This window comes from Perna viridis, chromosome 6 (assembly GCF_037379345.1).
Source record: "Perna viridis isolate PV_CMFRI_1.1 ecotype Kerala chromosome 6, ASM3737934v1, whole genome shotgun sequence".
Taxonomy (NCBI): Eukaryota; Metazoa; Mollusca; class Bivalvia; order Mytilida; family Mytilidae; genus Perna; species Perna viridis.
In genome coordinates this window covers 31099635-31119874 of record NC_142450.1, presented here as the reverse complement: position 1 = coordinate 31119874, position 20240 = coordinate 31099635, and the positions used below count along the sequence as shown (strand labels likewise).

At 31.7% G+C, this 20240-nt stretch overlaps 1 protein-coding gene across 2 annotated transcripts in view; it reads right to left on the bottom strand.

Annotated features, from left to right (window-relative positions):
* Window positions 1–2: 2 nt before the first annotated feature.
* LOC148614534 (uncharacterized) overlaps window positions 3–20240 on the bottom strand; it is a 41838-nt gene continuing 21600 nt past the window's right edge. For both annotated transcript variants that reach the window (XM_088588682.1, XM_088588683.1), the window contains 13 exons: window positions 18455–18601; window positions 15712–15855; window positions 15072–15374; window positions 14900–14961; window positions 14305–14395; window positions 13847–13978; window positions 13040–13098; window positions 12195–12342; window positions 9260–9351; window positions 8925–9008; window positions 4516–4581; window positions 3503–3676; window positions 3–3259 (listed from right to left, as the gene is read on the bottom strand). In XM_088588682.1, coding sequence (XP_088444808.1) covers window positions 2302–3259; window positions 3503–3676; window positions 4516–4581; window positions 8925–9008; window positions 9260–9351; window positions 12195–12342; window positions 13040–13098; window positions 13847–13978; window positions 14305–14395; window positions 14900–14961; window positions 15072–15374; window positions 15712–15855; window positions 18455–18601 — 2460 coding nt within the window. In that variant the 3' untranslated portion in view covers window positions 3–2301. The remainder of the gene's footprint in view (window positions 3260–3502; window positions 3677–4515; window positions 4582–8924; window positions 9009–9259; window positions 9352–12194; window positions 12343–13039; window positions 13099–13846; window positions 13979–14304; window positions 14396–14899; window positions 14962–15071; window positions 15375–15711; window positions 15856–18454; window positions 18602–20240) is intronic.

Genomic DNA, 20240 nt, shown 5'->3' with positions numbered 1-20240 from the left:
TATAAAATCAAACATTTATTATGAATTTAATTCAAATTAATACACGTTAATTCAAATCTTTCTTTAGAGTTATGAAAAAAGAACGTATAGTTTAGAGGCCACTCTACATTTTCTTCATCACTCTTTAGCCAAGTAACAGCACGCTCATATTTAATTGAAAGTTATTAAAGGATATTAAAGAAAAATAAACATTCAAAGTAACAACTATGATGACGAATGAAAAAAAGTCAGATGTATGATAATTATGAAAGGATTACAGGGTTGTAACAAGAAAATGAAGGCACACGAAGGACCAATTTTATTAAAAAAGTAAAGTTACTTTTGAAGTTTCTAAAGAGTATCCGGCCAAATTTAACTTTTTTATACATATTTGCACGTTCAGTTCACACTTTAGCATGTGAAACTCAGTGACAAAAACGCAGATTGAACCCTTCACTTTCATTTTCACGTATATTTTCAGTGTATATTATCTAAAATAAATATTTAACGCACAAATTTACACGAATTTTGATCTTTCACATGCCTCCAAAAAATGGTAAAATGTCTCCGCCAAGCAAAGAGAAGTCTTTTAAGTTATTATTATATTTAAGGTGCAGCCTTATGTCTTGTCTCACCAGAGACGAAGAGGATTAAGTAAGTATATTTAAGGTGCAAAATAATCTAAAACATACTCAACATTTAAATTTAACATAAAACCTTATAAAACAGAACTATGTAAAGACGTGTACAAGTATTTTCAGATATATATATATATATATATATATACACACAAATAGAAATGTAACATACGACACACAAAAGACAGTAGAAAATATATGACATGATAAAATTAGGCCAACGTAAGTAACTCACCAATCTTTTGCTGATGAAAATGAAAACAAAATACAAGCGTTGTTATGTCAGAACCGTTGAAGATACCGTACAAACAAAGGTATAACTTTATCAAAGAAATATTTGTTTACTTCATTTTCCTGTTACTGAAAAACGACAAGTGAATATTACTTAACACAAAAATGTATTACTTGTTATCTATGTGACTGCAACATGGAAGCCCTTGTGGACATTTATGTCCGTCTTTATCTATTTTTTTTTAACTTATGATCGTTAATTAGCTGATTTAAAAAGGGAAAGTAGGTTCTGTGCATAAAAAAAATGTTCGACATTAATCATCTATAAATATACATACATTTATGAAAATATTAATACAAAACAAAAATTTCTTCGGTACATTGATTTGTTCTTTAAGTACCATTCTGTGTAAGAATCAGCCAGTGGCTAATGATTTTTCTCAATTTGGTCTTTTTTGCTTCAAATATATTTGATACATCTAGAAAACAACGGAAACGCTACTTAAATTCGTTCTGACGCATCTGTTACGTAGATATTTTTGACTTGTTAATATAGGAAAATAGTGCAGGAAATTTTTCCGGCTTTTTTTCCATAGCGCATTTTAACTAAATTCGACCTATCAATATCTTATTATAAAAGCAAATTTAACAAACAATTTGGAGGTTATTTCTGGAGATTGCGAAGTATTAATACCTGGGTAATGCAATCAAATTTCTGCGTTTTTTTCTTCATATGGCACACCTAATACACATTTTACCTGCTTATTAGACTGAGAAGTACTTAAATCTTAAAAATATATTCAGTGGTGTTGTAGAAAATATCATAAATTGTACGAATAAATCGCACTGTTTATTTGGTAACGTCCACGACAAAATTTTCTTTTAAATGAAAACATATGTCAATGACCCATAGAGAGTATTTGTCCTTCGAAGTTAAGGTTCCATGTAAAAAAAATAAGAGGACTAAACACATACAAAAACAAAACAAAAAATAAACGCATAAAAACAATATAGAAAGGATACTCCCCCTCATCCCCAATCAGTGCCAGTATGTCAAAATATAAACAAAGTTGTCGAACTGGAATGGTATGTCACTTCAGTATAAATTCCTATCAAATTACATGACATACCTATGTAAAGATGTGATTAAATATCAAGTGCCTGTGATAAATAGTTGCAGACTACATGCATCTAACCCAGAATCAAATTAAAAGATTGCATGAAAGTGAATTTTAAGTTTTGTTTTTCAATTTTGCTGTTAAAAGTCGTGTTCAATAAAAGTATAATATTTTATAAATATACAATGAATAAGACCAATAGCACCATTAGCCGATGTAATGAATATGACCTTACAAATCTAGAATAATAATGCTGAACAATTATGCAAAATTATTAAATTGGTCAGACACCCATTAGCTTAAAAGTCGCAGGGTTAATTCTGTTAAACAGATAATCAAAATGCTGTTACTTCTTCTTCTAAAGCACTCTCTTCAGAGCGAGTTTCAATAACATCCTGCAAAGTAGTTTCGTCATTTGGTCGATACTCTAGTTGACCATGTTCTTCATGCTCATCTTCGTTGTCATTCTGTACAGTTTCATCTCCAATATCATCGATGTCCTCGTCTGGCTCTGTTGTTTGTTCTTCTTCCTTATCCTTTATAGGTTCGAATTTGTTCTCTTCGCTGTCGAGAACAACAGCTGCAAATCGTACTTGTTTATCGTTGTAGTCTATATCGGGCTCGTCGTCAAGAACATCGACAATGTTTTCGTATGAACGACCGGGTTTTTCGTTGTTTCTTTCAGACATTTCGCCTTGATTAGAATTTAAATTGTTAGAAGACATAATAAATTCACTTGACTTTCGGTCTTGATCACGATCATCATGCATTTCCTGTTCACCACACAGTATTGGTAACTGATTGTTTTCATTGTCTTGAATTGGAAATACGTTTGTGTTTTCGTATTGGTGATGAGCACCAGCTGCTGTTTCATTTATAGGCAACGACGGATACAGCTTCGGAACGTCCAGACTACTCTCTTCTTGATCTTCCATGGAACAACCGTCTCTTTTTTCTTCCTCATCCAACATGTCAGTTAGTTGATTTAATTCATGTTCAACCTCTTTAGAAGTGGTCTGTCCCTGCATTGTGTCATTTGACAGCACCATTTCCTGAGTGTCTGCTTGGTACGCTGGGTTGATACAACCTACTGCATTTGATTCTGATATAGCGTTTTGAGACCCATCATAATCGGAAGTCTGATCTGATTGGTTAGTCCGTTCGTTACCAATGTCAACAGTTATTTCTATAGATTGCATGGATACGTTGTCTGTTTCGGAAAGTTTTGTTGGTTCTTCTGTTTGTTTTCCTTCGTCAGTAACAGTGACGATTGAGTTGTCGTCCTTTGCTTTACTAGAAAAGATGGATATATCTTATTAGGTGAATATATATGTATACGATGATAATAAATGAAAGAACAGTTCCTTATATTCATATCCTAATAATTCAATTAAATGTAAACAAAAACGTCCGTACACTGTATGTCTTTACCTCATACTAAATGAACTGAGTGTGCAAATGAACAACGAATAAATGTTCTTGCTGCAATTGTATAGTTTTGTATAAATAAATGACAAATCCTTTTAATTTACTTACAGTGACCGTGATTTATAAATCATATATATCAGTACTATTCCTCCGATCAGAATTACTACAGCCAATACAATAAGGGCTATCTGTGAACCTCCAAAATCGTTAGGCTTGTGTGTAGTAGTGATGGTTTGTTGTCTGAAGAGTGCTTGGATTGAGCCCATATGTTGAAGCACCTTTCTGAAATATAACAAACGTATAATGCAAGAAAAAAACATTTCGACCAGGGCCTAATGTTTGATTTACTTATTTATTTAATTTGTGTAGTCTAATTTTCCAGTCAAAATTTTCGAATACATACATGTAAAAGTGAAACATTTGAGACAGCAACCACACGATGACGGACTTAAATGACAGCATGTTAATTTGCATCATTTTGAATAATAGAATTGATTAAAGTATTTTAAACTTCGACAGGCATTTTTTATTAAGTGTTTAAAAGATTAAGCAATTAACAGTGTTTACAAAACATACAGTTTTTAAACAAAAGTATAAAGAGATTTATAGACATGGATGTATGTACGGTTACAGAGTGTGAGATTTGGTAAGTACATGGATGCAGTATTTAGAGATCGGTGATTTAGAAGCAATCGTGGACCGGGCAGTGACCACGCTTGGACGCACTTATTTGCTGCTTAAAGTTCAAATTGACGATAGATTTCACATTTTTATACCACGTATTTTTTTTTTATAGATATGATATATTAATTTCGTTGAAATGGTGATTTGTGTTAAATATAGACAGTTTTTACTAAGTAATATGATTGTTTTATGTTTTGCAAAATATTAAACGAGGTGGTCATTGCACCACTCAGTACCTACACATGTAACTTAGTGTGTTCTTATCTATTTGCCTTGTCCTTAGGGTACAAACATTTAATTGTGTATAGGTATACAAAATGAAAGCACGATGATTAGCACATAAATAAATTGTGTTTATTCGAGCAAAGTGAATGTAGAATATAGGACAAATAACGCCATTTAAAAAAAAAAACGTATATTTTTATGTGTACACGCACCTTTGTAGGACCACAGCAGAAATAGCTGTTACTGTTCCATTCGTAGCCTCAATATGCATATATGACCTTAATGCAAACAATGTAAAAATGATGTATACATAGAATATTTTTACTAAGTGTAATTAAAAATGCATTAGTTGTATTGATATAGTGTAGTGAAATGAATATGTATAAATAGTTTTATTTTAGTGTATATATGATTTTTCTAACACAAGAATGTGAAAACTAGACATGCATATGCTACCGACATAACATATTGCAATAAGAAAAAGACAATAATACTTTATTTATTTATTTTCTTTTGCGACAGACTTTCATGAAATGATATTAATTTGTCACTTCTCTGATATATCATAAATAATTGACATAGAAACAGTTTTTAATTCTTTTTTTTTCAGCAAGTAAAACGGATATTTCACAAAATCTTTTTTAGTTATCTCTAGAAGTTCAAATTTTTTTGAAAATATGTTTGTGTAGATTCATATGAAATATCTTCATTTAAATATAGTAATATTGTTCTGACTAATGAAATGGGATGTACAAAGGGAAATAACTCTAACTTGAGTTCTGTATTATTGTATGTGTTACCACTACCTGTATTGGATAGTTTTACATTGACTTTTTTGTCATTATTTGTCATTATGAGTGTCACTCTTCACATAAATAATTGATATAAAAAGTTTTTAATTTACTTTTTTAAAAAAGAAAAACAAAAACAAACAAAACAAAAACAAAACAGAAAGCAAAAAAAAAAACAAAAACAAAAACAAAAAGCAAAAAAAAACAAACAAAAAAACAAACAAAAAATAATAATAAAAAAAAACAAACAAAAAAAACAAAAAACAAAACAAAACAAATAAACAAAAAAAAATGAATATCTCAAAACATCGTATTTTTTCAGTTTTATCTTGAAGTTCAAACATATTTGAAAATATGTTTGTTGTTTGGATTCATATGAAACATTATACTTAATCATGAAAGTGATGTACAAAAGGAAAACAACTCTTAACGTGAATTGATCGTATCATTGTATGAAGTTGCGTACGTTGTTGGTGTCACATTCGATTGGACCGGGGCTGGTTACGAAAACCGAAATATGCCTATTAGAATGTGGAGTTATCAAAGGCAATATAGATATTAAAATGATCAAAAACGGTTGTTGTTTTAGGATTACAATCACAAATTTTTGAAAGATGCCGTTATTTTTTTAGGGAAAGCATTAGGGCTGTAATATAGTATGGTAGTACGGGGCAGTAGTACGAGATAGTGAATAGAGTCGTCACATTCTGAGACGTTTGTATAATGTATATTTGTTGTGACATGCATCATTCATTTGATGCTCTATCCTACATAATAACATCTAAATTAACTGTCCCGTACTACCATACATCGTGTACTAAGTTAAAGCCCTAGATTAATCCTACGAGGAGAAATGACCCGGCCAGCGAAAGCTATATTTTTATATAGCCTAGCTGGTCGAGTGGTCTAGGGCGCTGGACTTTGTGCAGGCGTTGTTGCCATAGATGACACAGCGGTACGAGTTCGAGTCCCGCGGAGGGAACGACCAAAAATTTGCAAATTCTCTGTATCAATTTGATCCGATGGAGCAATGTAGCGAATAGAGTCGTCACATTCTGAGACGTTTATATATATCTATATATAAAACCGTGTCTAACAAAAATGTCACAAAGCGCATTTTTGACGTTTCCAAAGTAACGTCCTGTTTCGACGTAAAAACTCTTTTAACGTCAATTTTAAAAAAAGAATAAAAAGCATTGAAAAGTAACGATACTAAACTAAATTATTACGGCGGTGGACGTAATTAATAAAAAAATACGATTTTAGCGATTCTGCTAAAATAATGAAAGAATGTTGAAAAGAAAACAGGAAAAATGAAGCACCCCCCCCCACCCTTGCGTGCACCCCTGTCTGTTTATATGCAATGATGTCCTTTTGACTCCAAAAAACTCGAAAACCGTAAGAGAAAAAATGCAGGCAGGATTGTTAATGAGGAATCTAATCTAAAGAATCCAATGAAATAAAAAATTTCGAACTTGGACAAAAAAAAAGTTATGAAAATGTTTTTAGGCGTTGCCCAACTTAGTTTAGTTTTTATTTCAAAGAATACATAATGTATGAAATGACGATATTATAATACAACACAAGGATTCCGAAACAAACTGAAGCTTATGATAATCCGTCTCCTAATAAACAACGAACTTCTTAAGACAACAATAGCATGCTCTTGCATAATTATGTATATTTGATGCAAGTATCTATTGGAAAAATAAAAGTTGCATAAAGAGTATGTATCTAAATTGAAGAGGGATAGATAGGAAAGTATACAAAAAGGGTATTGAGGAGTTGAAATGCACAGGAAGTAACACAATAAAAACAGATATATGTATATACACAATTAAGCATTGACAAATCGTTTACTTTTTAAAATGTAAGTTTGCACCTTTAAGAATAAATCTTTATTTTGTTCTAAAGTTAGAGCATCAGACCCTTTGAGGAGAATGTCAATATCGATATGGAAAAAGTGTGTATGGTATTACGTCGAATCTCAGAGTAATTGTTACATTCAAGTCGAAAGTGGCTGTTTGTTTCTCGGTGTCCACAGATACAGTTCGGACTGGCCACCAGACTTCGCCTGTACAGATGCTCATTGAGAGAGCTGCTGTACATGCGCAATCTGGCGTGCAAGACCTGACCGGATCTACTACCAATATTATAGTCCATAGGTTTTTTACGATCTTTAGAAATATTAATACGCGTTTTGAATATATTTAAGGACCTAGAATCCCGAGTGGTGACTGGAAGGTCGTTCCACATTTTGACAGTGGACGGCAGAAAATAATTGGAGTATAATGACGTCCTAGTACGTATCTCGGTTAAGTTATGTGATTGGCGGGTAAAGTGGTCATGGATGGTAGCCCGCGCATTTGGCACCAGGGTACTCAAATACTCGGGGGTATCACCATTCACCATCCTATACATCATCACAAGTTTATGTTTTTTCCTCCTATCGGAGAGTTTTTCCCAACCGGTTTCGCGATATAGCTCGTCCAGCGATGCTAATTTGGTACCACCTGTAACAATTCGCATGGCTTCTATTTGGACTCCCTCGATCTTGTTAATTAACATTTGTAAATCGTTATTCCACACAATGTCTCCGTATTCTAAGATCGGTCTGATAAACGACATATACATTTTTTTCTAATGTAAATCGATCAAGAACCAAATCACACACGTCGTAGGATATTAATCCTACTGTATGCCTTCTTAATGATATAATCAACATGATCATGCCAGGAACCATCGTCGGAGAAATAGATACCAAGATGCTTGTGACGGATGACCTATAACTTGAAAACAGTCCAAAACACATAAAATCTGCTGTATATTTGTTTAGCCGAATCAAATAAAGAACAAATTAAAAATAGAACATTTAAAATCGAAAAAGAAACCAATCTACATGGGTTTTAATAAAATACGTATTTTTACCCTTTTTGGCCCCTTTGTTTAAAGAGACAGAGGCAACAATGTCCAAATTAAATAGGAATCTTCTTAGTTGTTGGTAAAATTATATCAAACAATTCGTCAACCACAACTAAAGTTATCGCACGGAAACGAAGTGTCCCCAGACCACGACGACGACGATGCGGACGACGACTGCGCCATAACATTATACGACCGCAGGATTTTTTCGTCGTATATTAAAAACGGGAGATTTCGCGCTCAAATTTTCTCAAAGAGGGAGATTTGCCAAGGTTTTCTTTTCTCGGAATGTTTAGCAATATTTTATGTTTAGCAACATACCTTATAAAATTCCAAAACGAGTACATGTATTAGGAAATAACAACATACATCTACATTAGAGATATAAAACTAAATAGGAAAGATTCACTTTATACGCTTTCACAATATGATTTCGGGGGGGGGGGACTGGTGTTACTGACTTGTTTGTAAGTTTGTTGGCTTTTTGTTTTTAGTGAGGGTGTTTAACTTTTGTTTTTGTTTTTATAATTCCTAACATTTTTCTCATAGGAAAAAAAATTCCTTCAAATCATTTTTAAATGGTTGATGCCATATCAGGATGCAAATTATGACCCGTTGAATAAATCGGTTTTCATGGTGCAGATGGATACTATGTAACGAACAGCTTTTACAAACCTCGTATTTACGTACTATTATATATGAATATTTATCTATTTATATTATTATCATATTTGAGATATTTATAATTGATAGTGCTTCATAAGCCTCTAAAACTGGTTGATGTGTGTATAAGGTTAGAAATTTAAAGAATGATTAAGTAATCAATGCTACTTATCATTATCAGGCTGCACTTTAAAATAAAATTATATCTATCTACTATACTATCTTAACACACTATGTAATTATACTTAGTCTCTACTGTTGACTTGCTACTCCTTCTTGTAATATTTGTAATCTTAACTACGTCCGGTTTCAGTATGATATTAAGCCCACTGAAGCATAAACAATAAAGACTTAAATGAGGTAAAAAGGTTTCTTCGTGATTAAAAGCCATGCCCAATTTTTTGTACAACAGAAATATGGTACATACGCTTAGTGAAAATTTTGATTCTGAGTTAATCTAGCTTTCTAAGTTTGTGTATTTTCAATCTCATTACAACAGACTGTGGTAAGATGTTATGAAAAGAAGATAATGTAATTCATTTTGCAGTTTATCAGAAAGTAACCATCATGTTACGCGTACCTTTCAATCACACCTTTCTTGGTTTGCATTTCATCAAAGGAATATGGTGTTCCAATCTGAACTGTCCTTCCTCGAACAATGGTTCGTGAAATCTAAATAAATATTTGGATACATTATATAAATGAACATAGACCCAAGATGAATAAAGCGTAAATCAATGAAAGACTGAAGTCTTCAATGTCGCTAATCCTCAAATATTCACTGTCACTGATTTTTGCATACTTTTAACATCCGAAATGGTGCAAATGTGATATGCTCTAAAATCGGGTGACGCGGTAAAATGTTGATATTATTGCGAACTCTTTCGTAATCGTTATGACCCGAATGGCTATATATATATAATGTATGACCTTTATATCAACGCCTGTGTTTGAATCGGAAACTGGGTAATATTACATCAATTCAATGCTAACCTATCATTATCTTTTAATGTAAACTTCCCGTTCTAATACAAGCTAAAAAAAACGTATACACATGTATATTCGAATTCACCTCGGCCTGTTTGCAGTTTTTTTAGATTAATTTTTTTTATTACTCAAAAGTTCCTTTAAAAAACTTGCCATTTTATTTATGTCGTTCTGTACTACAATTCTCATACAATTATTTCTCGTTCTTACCCCCGAGATTGAAAAAATTCAAAATTTATTTTTCCTACGAGAATTTTGCACTGAACGTATTGTTTATCCGCCATCTTGTTTCTATGGATATTTTGAAATGTTTCCTATTATCTCACAATTTAAGAGCTGAAATACCATGATTTCCCGCCATATTTCTGGTTCCCTGCTAATTTCTTACTTTATGTGGTAAGACTCATATTACCAGTTGTAGCATTTTGCATTAGGAACTTCTGGTTTTTTCTTTTACTAGAGGTAAAGAGCAGAAATATGGCGGGAAATCATGGTATTTGAGCTCTTCAATTGTGAGATAGTATGGAACATTTCAAAATATCCATAGAAACAAGATGGCGGATAAATAATACGTTCAGTGCATAATTCTCGTAGAAAAAATAAATATGGAAATATTTCGATCTTGGAGGTAAGAACGAGAAATAATTGTATGAAAGTTGCAGTACAGAACGACATGAATTAAATGGCAATTTTTTTAAAGGAACTTACGAGTAACTTAAAAGATAATTAAAAAAAACTGCAAACAGGCTGAGGTGAATTTGAGTATATATGATATGTTTAAAAAAGGTGCATTGTAGCGATCTTTGGGTCGCTTATGACCAGTGAACCAGATTATGAACCTGATGAAGCAGCTGGCAATGAATATTCATAAATATCGGGGCGTGCTAATGTATATGAACTATATAGTCTTGAGACTCAGTGCCTGAATTAGAAACTCGGTAATGTATATAGCTAACCGATCATTTCATGTAAAGTTCCCATTCTCGTACAAGCACGAAACACACGTAGAACACACGCGTATTAAACTTGAGAGGTATATTCATCTCGTATGAAGCTAAAACTATGACGCTATGGCGGTTAACACGGCGAGGATCTGCAGCATTTAGTGGCGTATAATTACAACATATTTATGCAAATCGTATGCAAATATGAAGTACAAAAATTACGAGTGCATGAAGTCGGTAACAATATTAGGGTTAAATACGTATTGTGCTAGCGTTTTGATGAAAATGAAATAGTTTTTTTTTGGAGTTAAAGTTAATATGCAATAGAAGCAAGTGACATTGTATGTTGTTAAGTATTTCTATGGTAAAGAAAACATAAAAATCAGATTTTTATAATACCTTATTAAATTATTGGCAAATGCATTTTGAACATCATACGACCTCTGAAAACATAATGACAAAAAAAAATCGTATGTTGAAAAAGTTCCCGATTTACCCTGATGCATAACTTCACCTCATATTACCCCACATTATGAGTGCTCAGGTGACGGAATAGCTGAAGTAAATGTAAACAAAAATAGAAACCATGCCTTTGATTTATTTTTTTGCTTGGCATTTGTATAATGCAGTATAGGGTTTTGTTATTTCCACCAGGTCATCACATGTCAGTCTTAACGTAGACCAAAGACACATGGTTTTTGTTTTAGCTATATTAAATCTGTTACTTTTACCTGGTCACTCCGCTTTTTCAAAAGACATGGACATATTAATTGAAAAGTTTGCATTAGGAGTGATAAAAAGACTGTTTTAATTGCAAGATGAATCTTTTAAGAGTAATCAAGGGAACCAGAATTTTAGAGGAAAGAAAGAGTATTATCCAGGGACAAAGACTGGACAAGGAAAACAGACATACACAACAGAGAACATAAAATAACCAAAATAGAATTTATAAAGCAACAATAGTAAATGAGTCCACTAAAAACTGGGAGCATGGACCAGGTTCACGGGTAGGGTAAACGTCCTCTGCTTTCCTAGAATCACCCACCGAAGTGCTCATAAAAAGTCAAGACCGGGGTAGACGAAAGAGGAAAGAAAATTATAACACGTTCAACAAATCGGTTCTTATGGTGCTAATGGATACACCGTAACGATCTTCGAATTCATGATGAAGACCATAAACCTTCTGTATAGATGACTTCAATCTTGTAGCTACATGATCATGTTCCAGAAGCCTAACTGTATGATGTCTAATGCGGTACAAAAATTTTGCATAGTTACGGCAAGCTCTGACATAACTTATGAGTTGTGATTTGAAAAACTCCATACGCAGGTGATGGAGGGATGTTGCCACAGATGAAAAGGAAGTTGACAATACGGAATGAAAAGTCATCGCGTTTGTCGTATAATTTGGTCGATATAATTTTTAAAATTGCGTTTAGAGTTAGACAAAATATGATTATTAATGTTTTGTTCATTAAGGTTTAAACTCTGAAATGGACTATGATAGACTGTTCCTTTTTGACTGCGCAAAGTATTATTCTTTAATATTTTCTGGCAAAATTCAAAACTAATTCATTCACTTACATATACATAACAACCAGATTTTAACGGTGGTATGCCATGGTCCTTAACGGACACAGGAAACTGAAAGAATTCTTTTCCGTCAGGGAAGTCATGATCAGAAACTCGTATTTCACCACTTGTTCTATTGATATCAAAATTTGGGGAAATTCTGAAAGTAGGAAACATAGTATTGGACACTCATTGACTATTTTTGTAATCAAACTTTCAAGAAATCTATTTTGAAAAATAATTTATTAAGGTGTTTTAGTAGTTTATTCAACAGTACAAATACTTACCAATGTATGAATTAAAAATGACCAGTATATATATTCACCATGGGTAATGATAAATGATAAATTGAAAACCCCAATAATATTTAGGTTGACAAAAATAATATTTGATATTTCATATTAAACCATTCTTTTGTAAAAGTACATACAGATTTTCCTTCATTTCAAAAGTAGTGTTTTTAAAAAATATTTTTAGCATCAGATGCAATTTTACCTCCTTTAGTGTTGCATCTTTTTATTGCAAAAAGTTGATAAGGTAACTGTACTAATCACAACAGTTTCAAATAAAAATAATATATGAAATACAAGCATGTCAGAGAGACTAAAACATCATAATTTTGTTATGTTATTCTACCTCATTTTAATAGCATAAGAAACGTTTTACTACTTTAATCTGCATTGATTGTATCGTTGATCAAGGCATTGGAAGTAATTCTTCTGATAATATTTACATTAGTAAAAATTGAAATAAAAAGGTCCCTATTTGCCGCCTTCATCCGGAAAGTGCAGATTGCATACAGTCGAATTCCTATAGTTTTAGCAATGCATATGGTTTGGATATAGATAATTACTTACAATGAATCAGGAATATAATAGTGTAAAAGACTGTTGTTTCCAGTGTCCAAATCGAATGCCTGTAGTAAGTAAAAAACAAAACTCAAAGAAAAACAATATTCCTATTAGGCTTAATGTGATTTGAACTTTATGTATTTTAACTTTTTTATTGTTTGCGTGATTATTGAAAGAGTAATCAAGGGAACCAAGGTTATAGCGGTAATCAAAAGAATGCAATCCAGGGGCAAAGACCAGACATGGAAAACAGACATACACAACAAAGAACATAAAGTAACTAAAATCATACATACAAAGTAACAAAGGCAAATGAGCAACTGGGACAAAAAACAAAAAAAATCGTATGTTGAAAAAGTTCCCGATTTACCCTGATGCATAACTTCACCTCATATTACCCCACATTATGTGTGCTCAGGTGACGGAATAGCTGAAGTAAATGTAAACAAAGATAGAAAACATGCCTTTGATTTATCATATATTGACATCTATATATATTCAGATTACTTGAAGTGACCTAGTTTTATTATGTATCCTGAGCTTTGTGTTTGTATTTACATCAATACAATGTATTCAAAAAGCTGTTCCAACAATCAAACGGACAAAATTAAATAAAAATGTTTGAAATTAAAATTGCATTAAGCCTAATGGTAATTTCATAGATCGGTTGAGATAAAGTTCTGAAAATATTTGTCAGAGTTCGTTTACACTATAGAAAATATTTTGCAATAGAAAAGTTTAATAAACGAATTTCAAGAGTTTATTGTCGAAGATTTAAAAATCTCAAACGGACTATACTACTTAAATACTTACATTTACGGTACCAATTACTGTTCCTGTAGACAGTTGGTCTGGTAATTCAAAGAAATATTCATGCTTTTCAAAGGTTGGCGTGTTGTCGTTAGCATCTAGTATTTCTATTGTAAGTGTTATGTTGGCAATCAACTAAAAAAAACAAAAATCATTTCTCCGTTGATATCAACTACATTTGGAAGCGTTTGAAGATGATTACCAATACCAAAAAAAAAAAAACAACAACAAAAAAACAAAGAACAAAGAACAAAAACAAAAACAAAAAAAACCACTTATATAAAATAGAAACAAGAATCATAAATTAAAACTGACTTACAAAAAAACAAAAAAACTTTACGCAAAAACAAGTACCCGCGAATATATTTATAGACCAATAATCGCGAAATTAAGCTTCCTTGAAAACGAGTACAATTACAACATACATTAGATCAAATAAATGGAAAGAAATCAATGCTTACTCTATCTGACGTCGACTTGACATGAATATTCATCGTGTAAGATTCAGAGCTGTTCTCACGGTCTATTTGTTCATTCACTTTCACCGCTCCTCTGTCAAAATATCACAAATACATTTTTGAAAACTTAACCAATCAAACTACCACCATGATATGAACATCAAGAGACGAAATCTCAATTTATAGCGTTAATAGGCATCAATAAACGAAATAAAACACTAATTTAGGGAATGAGGTCGATATCAAGCATTTTATTAGTTGGCAGCCATGTTCTGGTGTAGAAGTCTTCTTTTAGTTCCAGGAGGTCAACAAAAACAAATGCAGATTATTATTAATTTTTTGCTTTGTGTATCGAATATTATTCACTTTACATAAAACAAGGAAATGCTGTCACATTTATATTCTGGTATTTTCACTAACCATCGATTTAAAGTAAAGAAATAAAAACTAAAAAAGACACACACACACACACACACACACACACACACACACAGACACACACACACATATATATATATATATATATATATATATATATATATATATATATATATATATATATATATATAAATGAAAAGTCGAAGTACATTTTTCTAACCTTTGTTTGTCCAACTTAAATGGACCATTTTCACCAACTGATTCGTAATTAGTGCCTTTAATCTGAAAAAAAAATATTGGAATGTATATTGAAAAAGAAATATGATATTCATACTTTGAGCTCTTTTGAATTGTTTAACATTTCAAAGAACTAATGAAGACATATCACTTACTTTTATAACAATGACTACTGTTTCAAAGGGAGAATTTTCGTAAACAGATGCATGGACAAACTCATCTCGTTGCGCTGATGCGTTAGCCCGAATAACCACTCGTACTTGGCTACAACGTTTACTGCTTATTTGATTTGGGCAGTCACATGCTTCGACAAAGAATTCAATTTCGTCTTCGATGGGCATAGTAAGGTTTATTTGTCCTGTTTTGTTATCAATGCTAACTTCAGATATTTCTCTTAACAAAGCATAAAGAACTTTTCCGTTTCCAATTTGTGGATCGTCCTCGTCAGTTGCATTAACCTATAGAAAAAATATAAGAAAATTGAAAAACTAAAAGAAATGTTGGATACATATCCAGCGTTGACAGAGTTTGATTACCACAAGGCTGATAAGAATTAACACAAAATCTATGAAATTGTTTATTTTAAATCAGAGCCTACATATAATTAGCATCGGTCAATACCTAAAACGAATAAATACAATTAAATGCAAATGATACTATTAAACATCTTTTATAAGAAGATGAAAATTTTGTGCATATTGAAGTAGGCGATTTTGGAATTATATACTCCTTTTAAGCTGAAAATATTTGAAGCATTTTCAATTTAGCCACAACTGTCGGACAATTACTATTTACCTGTCCTACAGGCCCAACAGAATCTCCATTGAAGTCGTACATTGACTTGTTGAACGTTGGTGTGTTGTCATTGATGTCTTTAAGTGTGATTCTCAATGTCACATTTCCCCCCATTTTACCACTTAACTCATCGAACGCGATTACCTAAAAAGAAATAACAATTAATATGAATGAATAATCAAGGGAACAGAATCTTATCCTGTAGATACCATTTTATATTATTTTTTCCGGAGGATATTATTTGACAATGAAATATTGTCCACACCCACTAAATTCTTTCCACTGAGTAAATGTATTGCTATAAGTCATTATGAAACAGTAAGAGGTTTTCGTAATTGTAGTCAGGCTATTATTTCATACTATTAATATCATCTAGCATATAAATTTACATGTGGTAAACAGAATTTATACTTTTGACAAAATACCCTTGTCTTAGTACTTTAAGGAACCATTTTTATTCCTGAAATGAGTGTAGAATTTAATAAATACTAAATCGTCCCTTATGTTCAATCAAAGTTCTGTAGTGATGTTAATATAAATGATCAACCTTCAAATGTCACCAGTATATCTAGAAAACGAACCACCAAAATCGATAAAAGTGAAAATGATTATAAATTGGTAGTGTTATCAACACCCAAAATGAAACGTAATAAAATTTATAGTACGATTTGCATTATGTTGACCACTCGTGATTGGATATAAGCTCCAGGTGACCATCAATGATTATTTAGACAGTCAGTATATCTGTTCGAGGGAATAGGCTTACGCCCCATCCTCCAATAAATTTAATGACTGTCTAAAATCTAAGACGGTCAATTGGAGCTTATAACTGATGAAATACATTTGTAGCAGTATTTATGATTGGATTCGCTGATTCATTATTGTCAAAAATGTGAAAAGTGAAACATGTTTAGATTACATTCTTTTGATTACCGCCTTAACGTTGGTTCCCTTGATTACTCTTTAAGTTGTATTCAAAAAGGAAAAATAAATAGATTAAACAATGTTTTAGCCTAATCATTTGTCACCGAGAATTATCCATTATTAAATTTTATTGGTCTATGATATCTATGGTTGTCATCATGAACTCGTTTCCTCTTTCGTCTACACCGGACTTGACTTTTTATGAGCAACTCGGCGGGCGTTTCTAGAAAAGCAGAGGACGCTAACTCTACCGGTGCACCTGGTCCATGCTCCCAGTTTATAGTGGAGTCCGAGTTGCTCATTTGCTTTTTTTTACTTTGTATGTGTTATTTTAGTGACTTTATGTTCTTTGTTGTGTATGTTTGTTTTCCATGTCTGGTCGTGGTCCCTGGATTACATTCTTACCGCTATAACCTTGGTTCCCTTGAATACTCTTTGAAAATATTTACTTATTTTTGTTTCATGTACATGAAGATAAATATTACCCAGAATACTTTTTATCCATAAAAATATCTTGGATAAAAAAATCTGAACTTTTCATAAAATGACATTCTGATTAATATCTTAAAATATCCTGATTACTCATTAATTTCTTAAGTATGCTGGAAATAAATCTCATTAAAAACAATCTCAATCATGAACACCTAACATTATGAATTCTTTTCACCCAACAAAAACCCCTAGAGGAAACCCTTTCAGACATTTGAATATTTCATCATGATTTGAATGGAAACAATATCATACCCAGAGAAAATATTATCTATTATAAAATATCTACATATTGAATTTAATAGTAATTTTTTTCCAGTGAAAAGTATTTCACGCAGAATACTTTTCGATGTTACAATGGCAGTCTAGGACCATGTAAACTAGAAGCTAAAAAGAGCCTGAATATGGTCTTTTTAGCTTTCTAAAGCTGGACCCTTGACTCTATTGTACTATTGCCAAAAGAATCATTTAATGAATAGAGAGCATCTTTGTTATCCAACCAGTTTTCATATTTTAAAATAAATCTGTCATAGTAATTTGTTGAAATATCAGGGCAATAACTCCAACATCGATAGACAGATTTTCATGAAAATTTGTCTTCCATTGGTTTTCGAGTCACTACCACAAACCCTCAATTTTTAGTAATGCTTGTCACATATATTTCGACAGATAACAATCTCCATTGTGAAGGATATCTTAACAATCGTTCATTCAATGTTTGCTAACCATTCAAATTGTAGTTTTAGAGAAGATTTTCAAAGTTGGAAATGCTAAAAATTGGGTAAAAATCCATTTCAGGAGCTATAACTCAAGCATTCGGCTACGGATCTTTCTGAAAATTTCGATATAGTTTCATCTTACCATGCTAAACAATTTACTACCTACCAAATTTTAGCTTAACCCAACTGTTATTCGGTAATATGCAATAAGTCCTGCAATTTTAGTCCTTTGGTTAATTTTTAGTAATGGTCGCGACAGTTTTTGCAAAATTCAAAATCCCCTCATACAGATTGTTAAAACTGCCCTAAGAAATATTCATGCACAGTTTAATTACAATTAGTCTCATAGTTTCAGAGGAGAACATGCTGGAGAAAGTTAACCGACGATGGACACATAGTGAGGGTCAAGTGAGCTAAAAAGTTAGGTAATTATAAAAACGAAAATATTTTCATGTCATTTTAATTGTGATTGGAACAATAATAAGACAGCATTAAATTAAATTCATTCAAAAAATGATGAGCTTTACTGAACAGAATATTAGTTATGAGTTGCAAGAAGTTAAAAACAATGCAGATTACCGTTCAGATCAATTTAATACAAATGTACTTACATGGAGAGTTAAAACATCACCAAGTGTTTCTCTATCCAGTAAATCTGAAGTATTTACTTTTATAGTACCGGATTCTGCGTTGTTATTCTCTACCAAAAATTGATCTGTATAACCACTCAACATATATGTTACTTTGTTATTTGGATACTATAAATATAAAATGATTTTAATGGTCTTGTGCAATCCTTATGTAATTAGAGATGAAGATGCACAAATCACAAAAGGACCCCCGTCAATTAATCGGTTACACTTGTTTATATGGCATTTTTAGGTATTTAACACAAACACAATTCACATTACAGAAGTGGATTTTTATCGTACTGTATCAAATTTGCTATTTCTGAAAGGAAATATTACGAGTCATCATACTATAAAACACTTTGGTTGCTTTTGATATTTTTCAAAAATATGTAATTTGTGCAGCAATACAAACGCAATAGTAAAGTAAGATACAAAATGTATATTACTTTGGTGTTTTTTGGTATAAAATATATTCAAAAAATGATTATTACAGCATTTTCTCCGGCCCTGGAGGGATTTTAGCAGGCATATATATATATTAAACAGTTATTAGTTTATGAACTAATTGTGCGTTACAATCAAAATGTCCAGAAATGATTAGGAAAAAATTATTTTTTATTAATTTACTTCATAAAGAATATTATAAAGTATTGTGGTCAAACTCTTAACCTTCTGAATCGCAAAAAGCTAATCTTCACTTCTTTTTCACTAGACAGATTCCAAATTAGAATATATAGGCATCTTTTTTAGAGTGTGTAACCCATTGATAAAACAGCTGTACGACTATTTTGTTTTTATTATTACTGCAAACTGCATTATTTCATTTGAAAAAAAAAAACCTATCGACCTATCAAGAAGTGCAAGTAAACTCTATTCTTCTGACTTTTGATATGCATGTAACAAAAATGCTGAAAATGAAAATATTAATATCAAATTTTTGACTTTTCCAATCATCTAAACTGAATTGATAAAACTTATTATGCCAATTCGAAAAAAAATGGAAGGGAAGAATATTGTGATATTTAAATACAATTGATAACCCCACAAGTAGAAGTTCAGAAGATAAAAAGTGCTAGCCTTATAGTCGTAAGAATTGCTATATCAAACAAATTAACTGAGAGTATTTGATTAAAAAAAATAACTTGATAAGCTGTCTATCAATACTAGAAAACCACCATGTTAGGTAATAATTGTTCGTTGAATAACTTGGTATAGCAGTTTGTCAGGGTATCATTCAGTACAAGTTCAAAATATGTAGCTATCGAATTGCATTTCACCATAAAACAATGAAAACCAATTGACCAATTCTGTTTATTGAACTGTACAAAATAAGGAAAATATTGCTTTAAGCATACATATGGAATTTATGAAGTTGTTAGCACTTGCTTGTCTCTTTTATATTAATTCAGTTTCAAATGCTTTTGATTAGATGAGATTAAACTGTTCACAAAAATAACAAATCTAATCTTTTAGTTGATCTTTTTTCTAACAAAAATATCTACTGGAAAACTCAACTGTTTAAATAAAGTAGTGAAAAACAAAATTTAAGTCTTTATTGATGTAAAATTTCTCATTAAAACCAACATTATGTACATTTCAGTTTTGACTGCTTCACTGTGCCTACAAAAACAGAACTCACTAAAAAAGATTGAAAAATACAAAACTGAAATTTACTTTTTTTCATCATCAGGTTTTCATTTACAAATGAAATATAAGCTTTAGCTCTGCAATTGTAATTTTATGACAAGCTCATCCATATCATTAA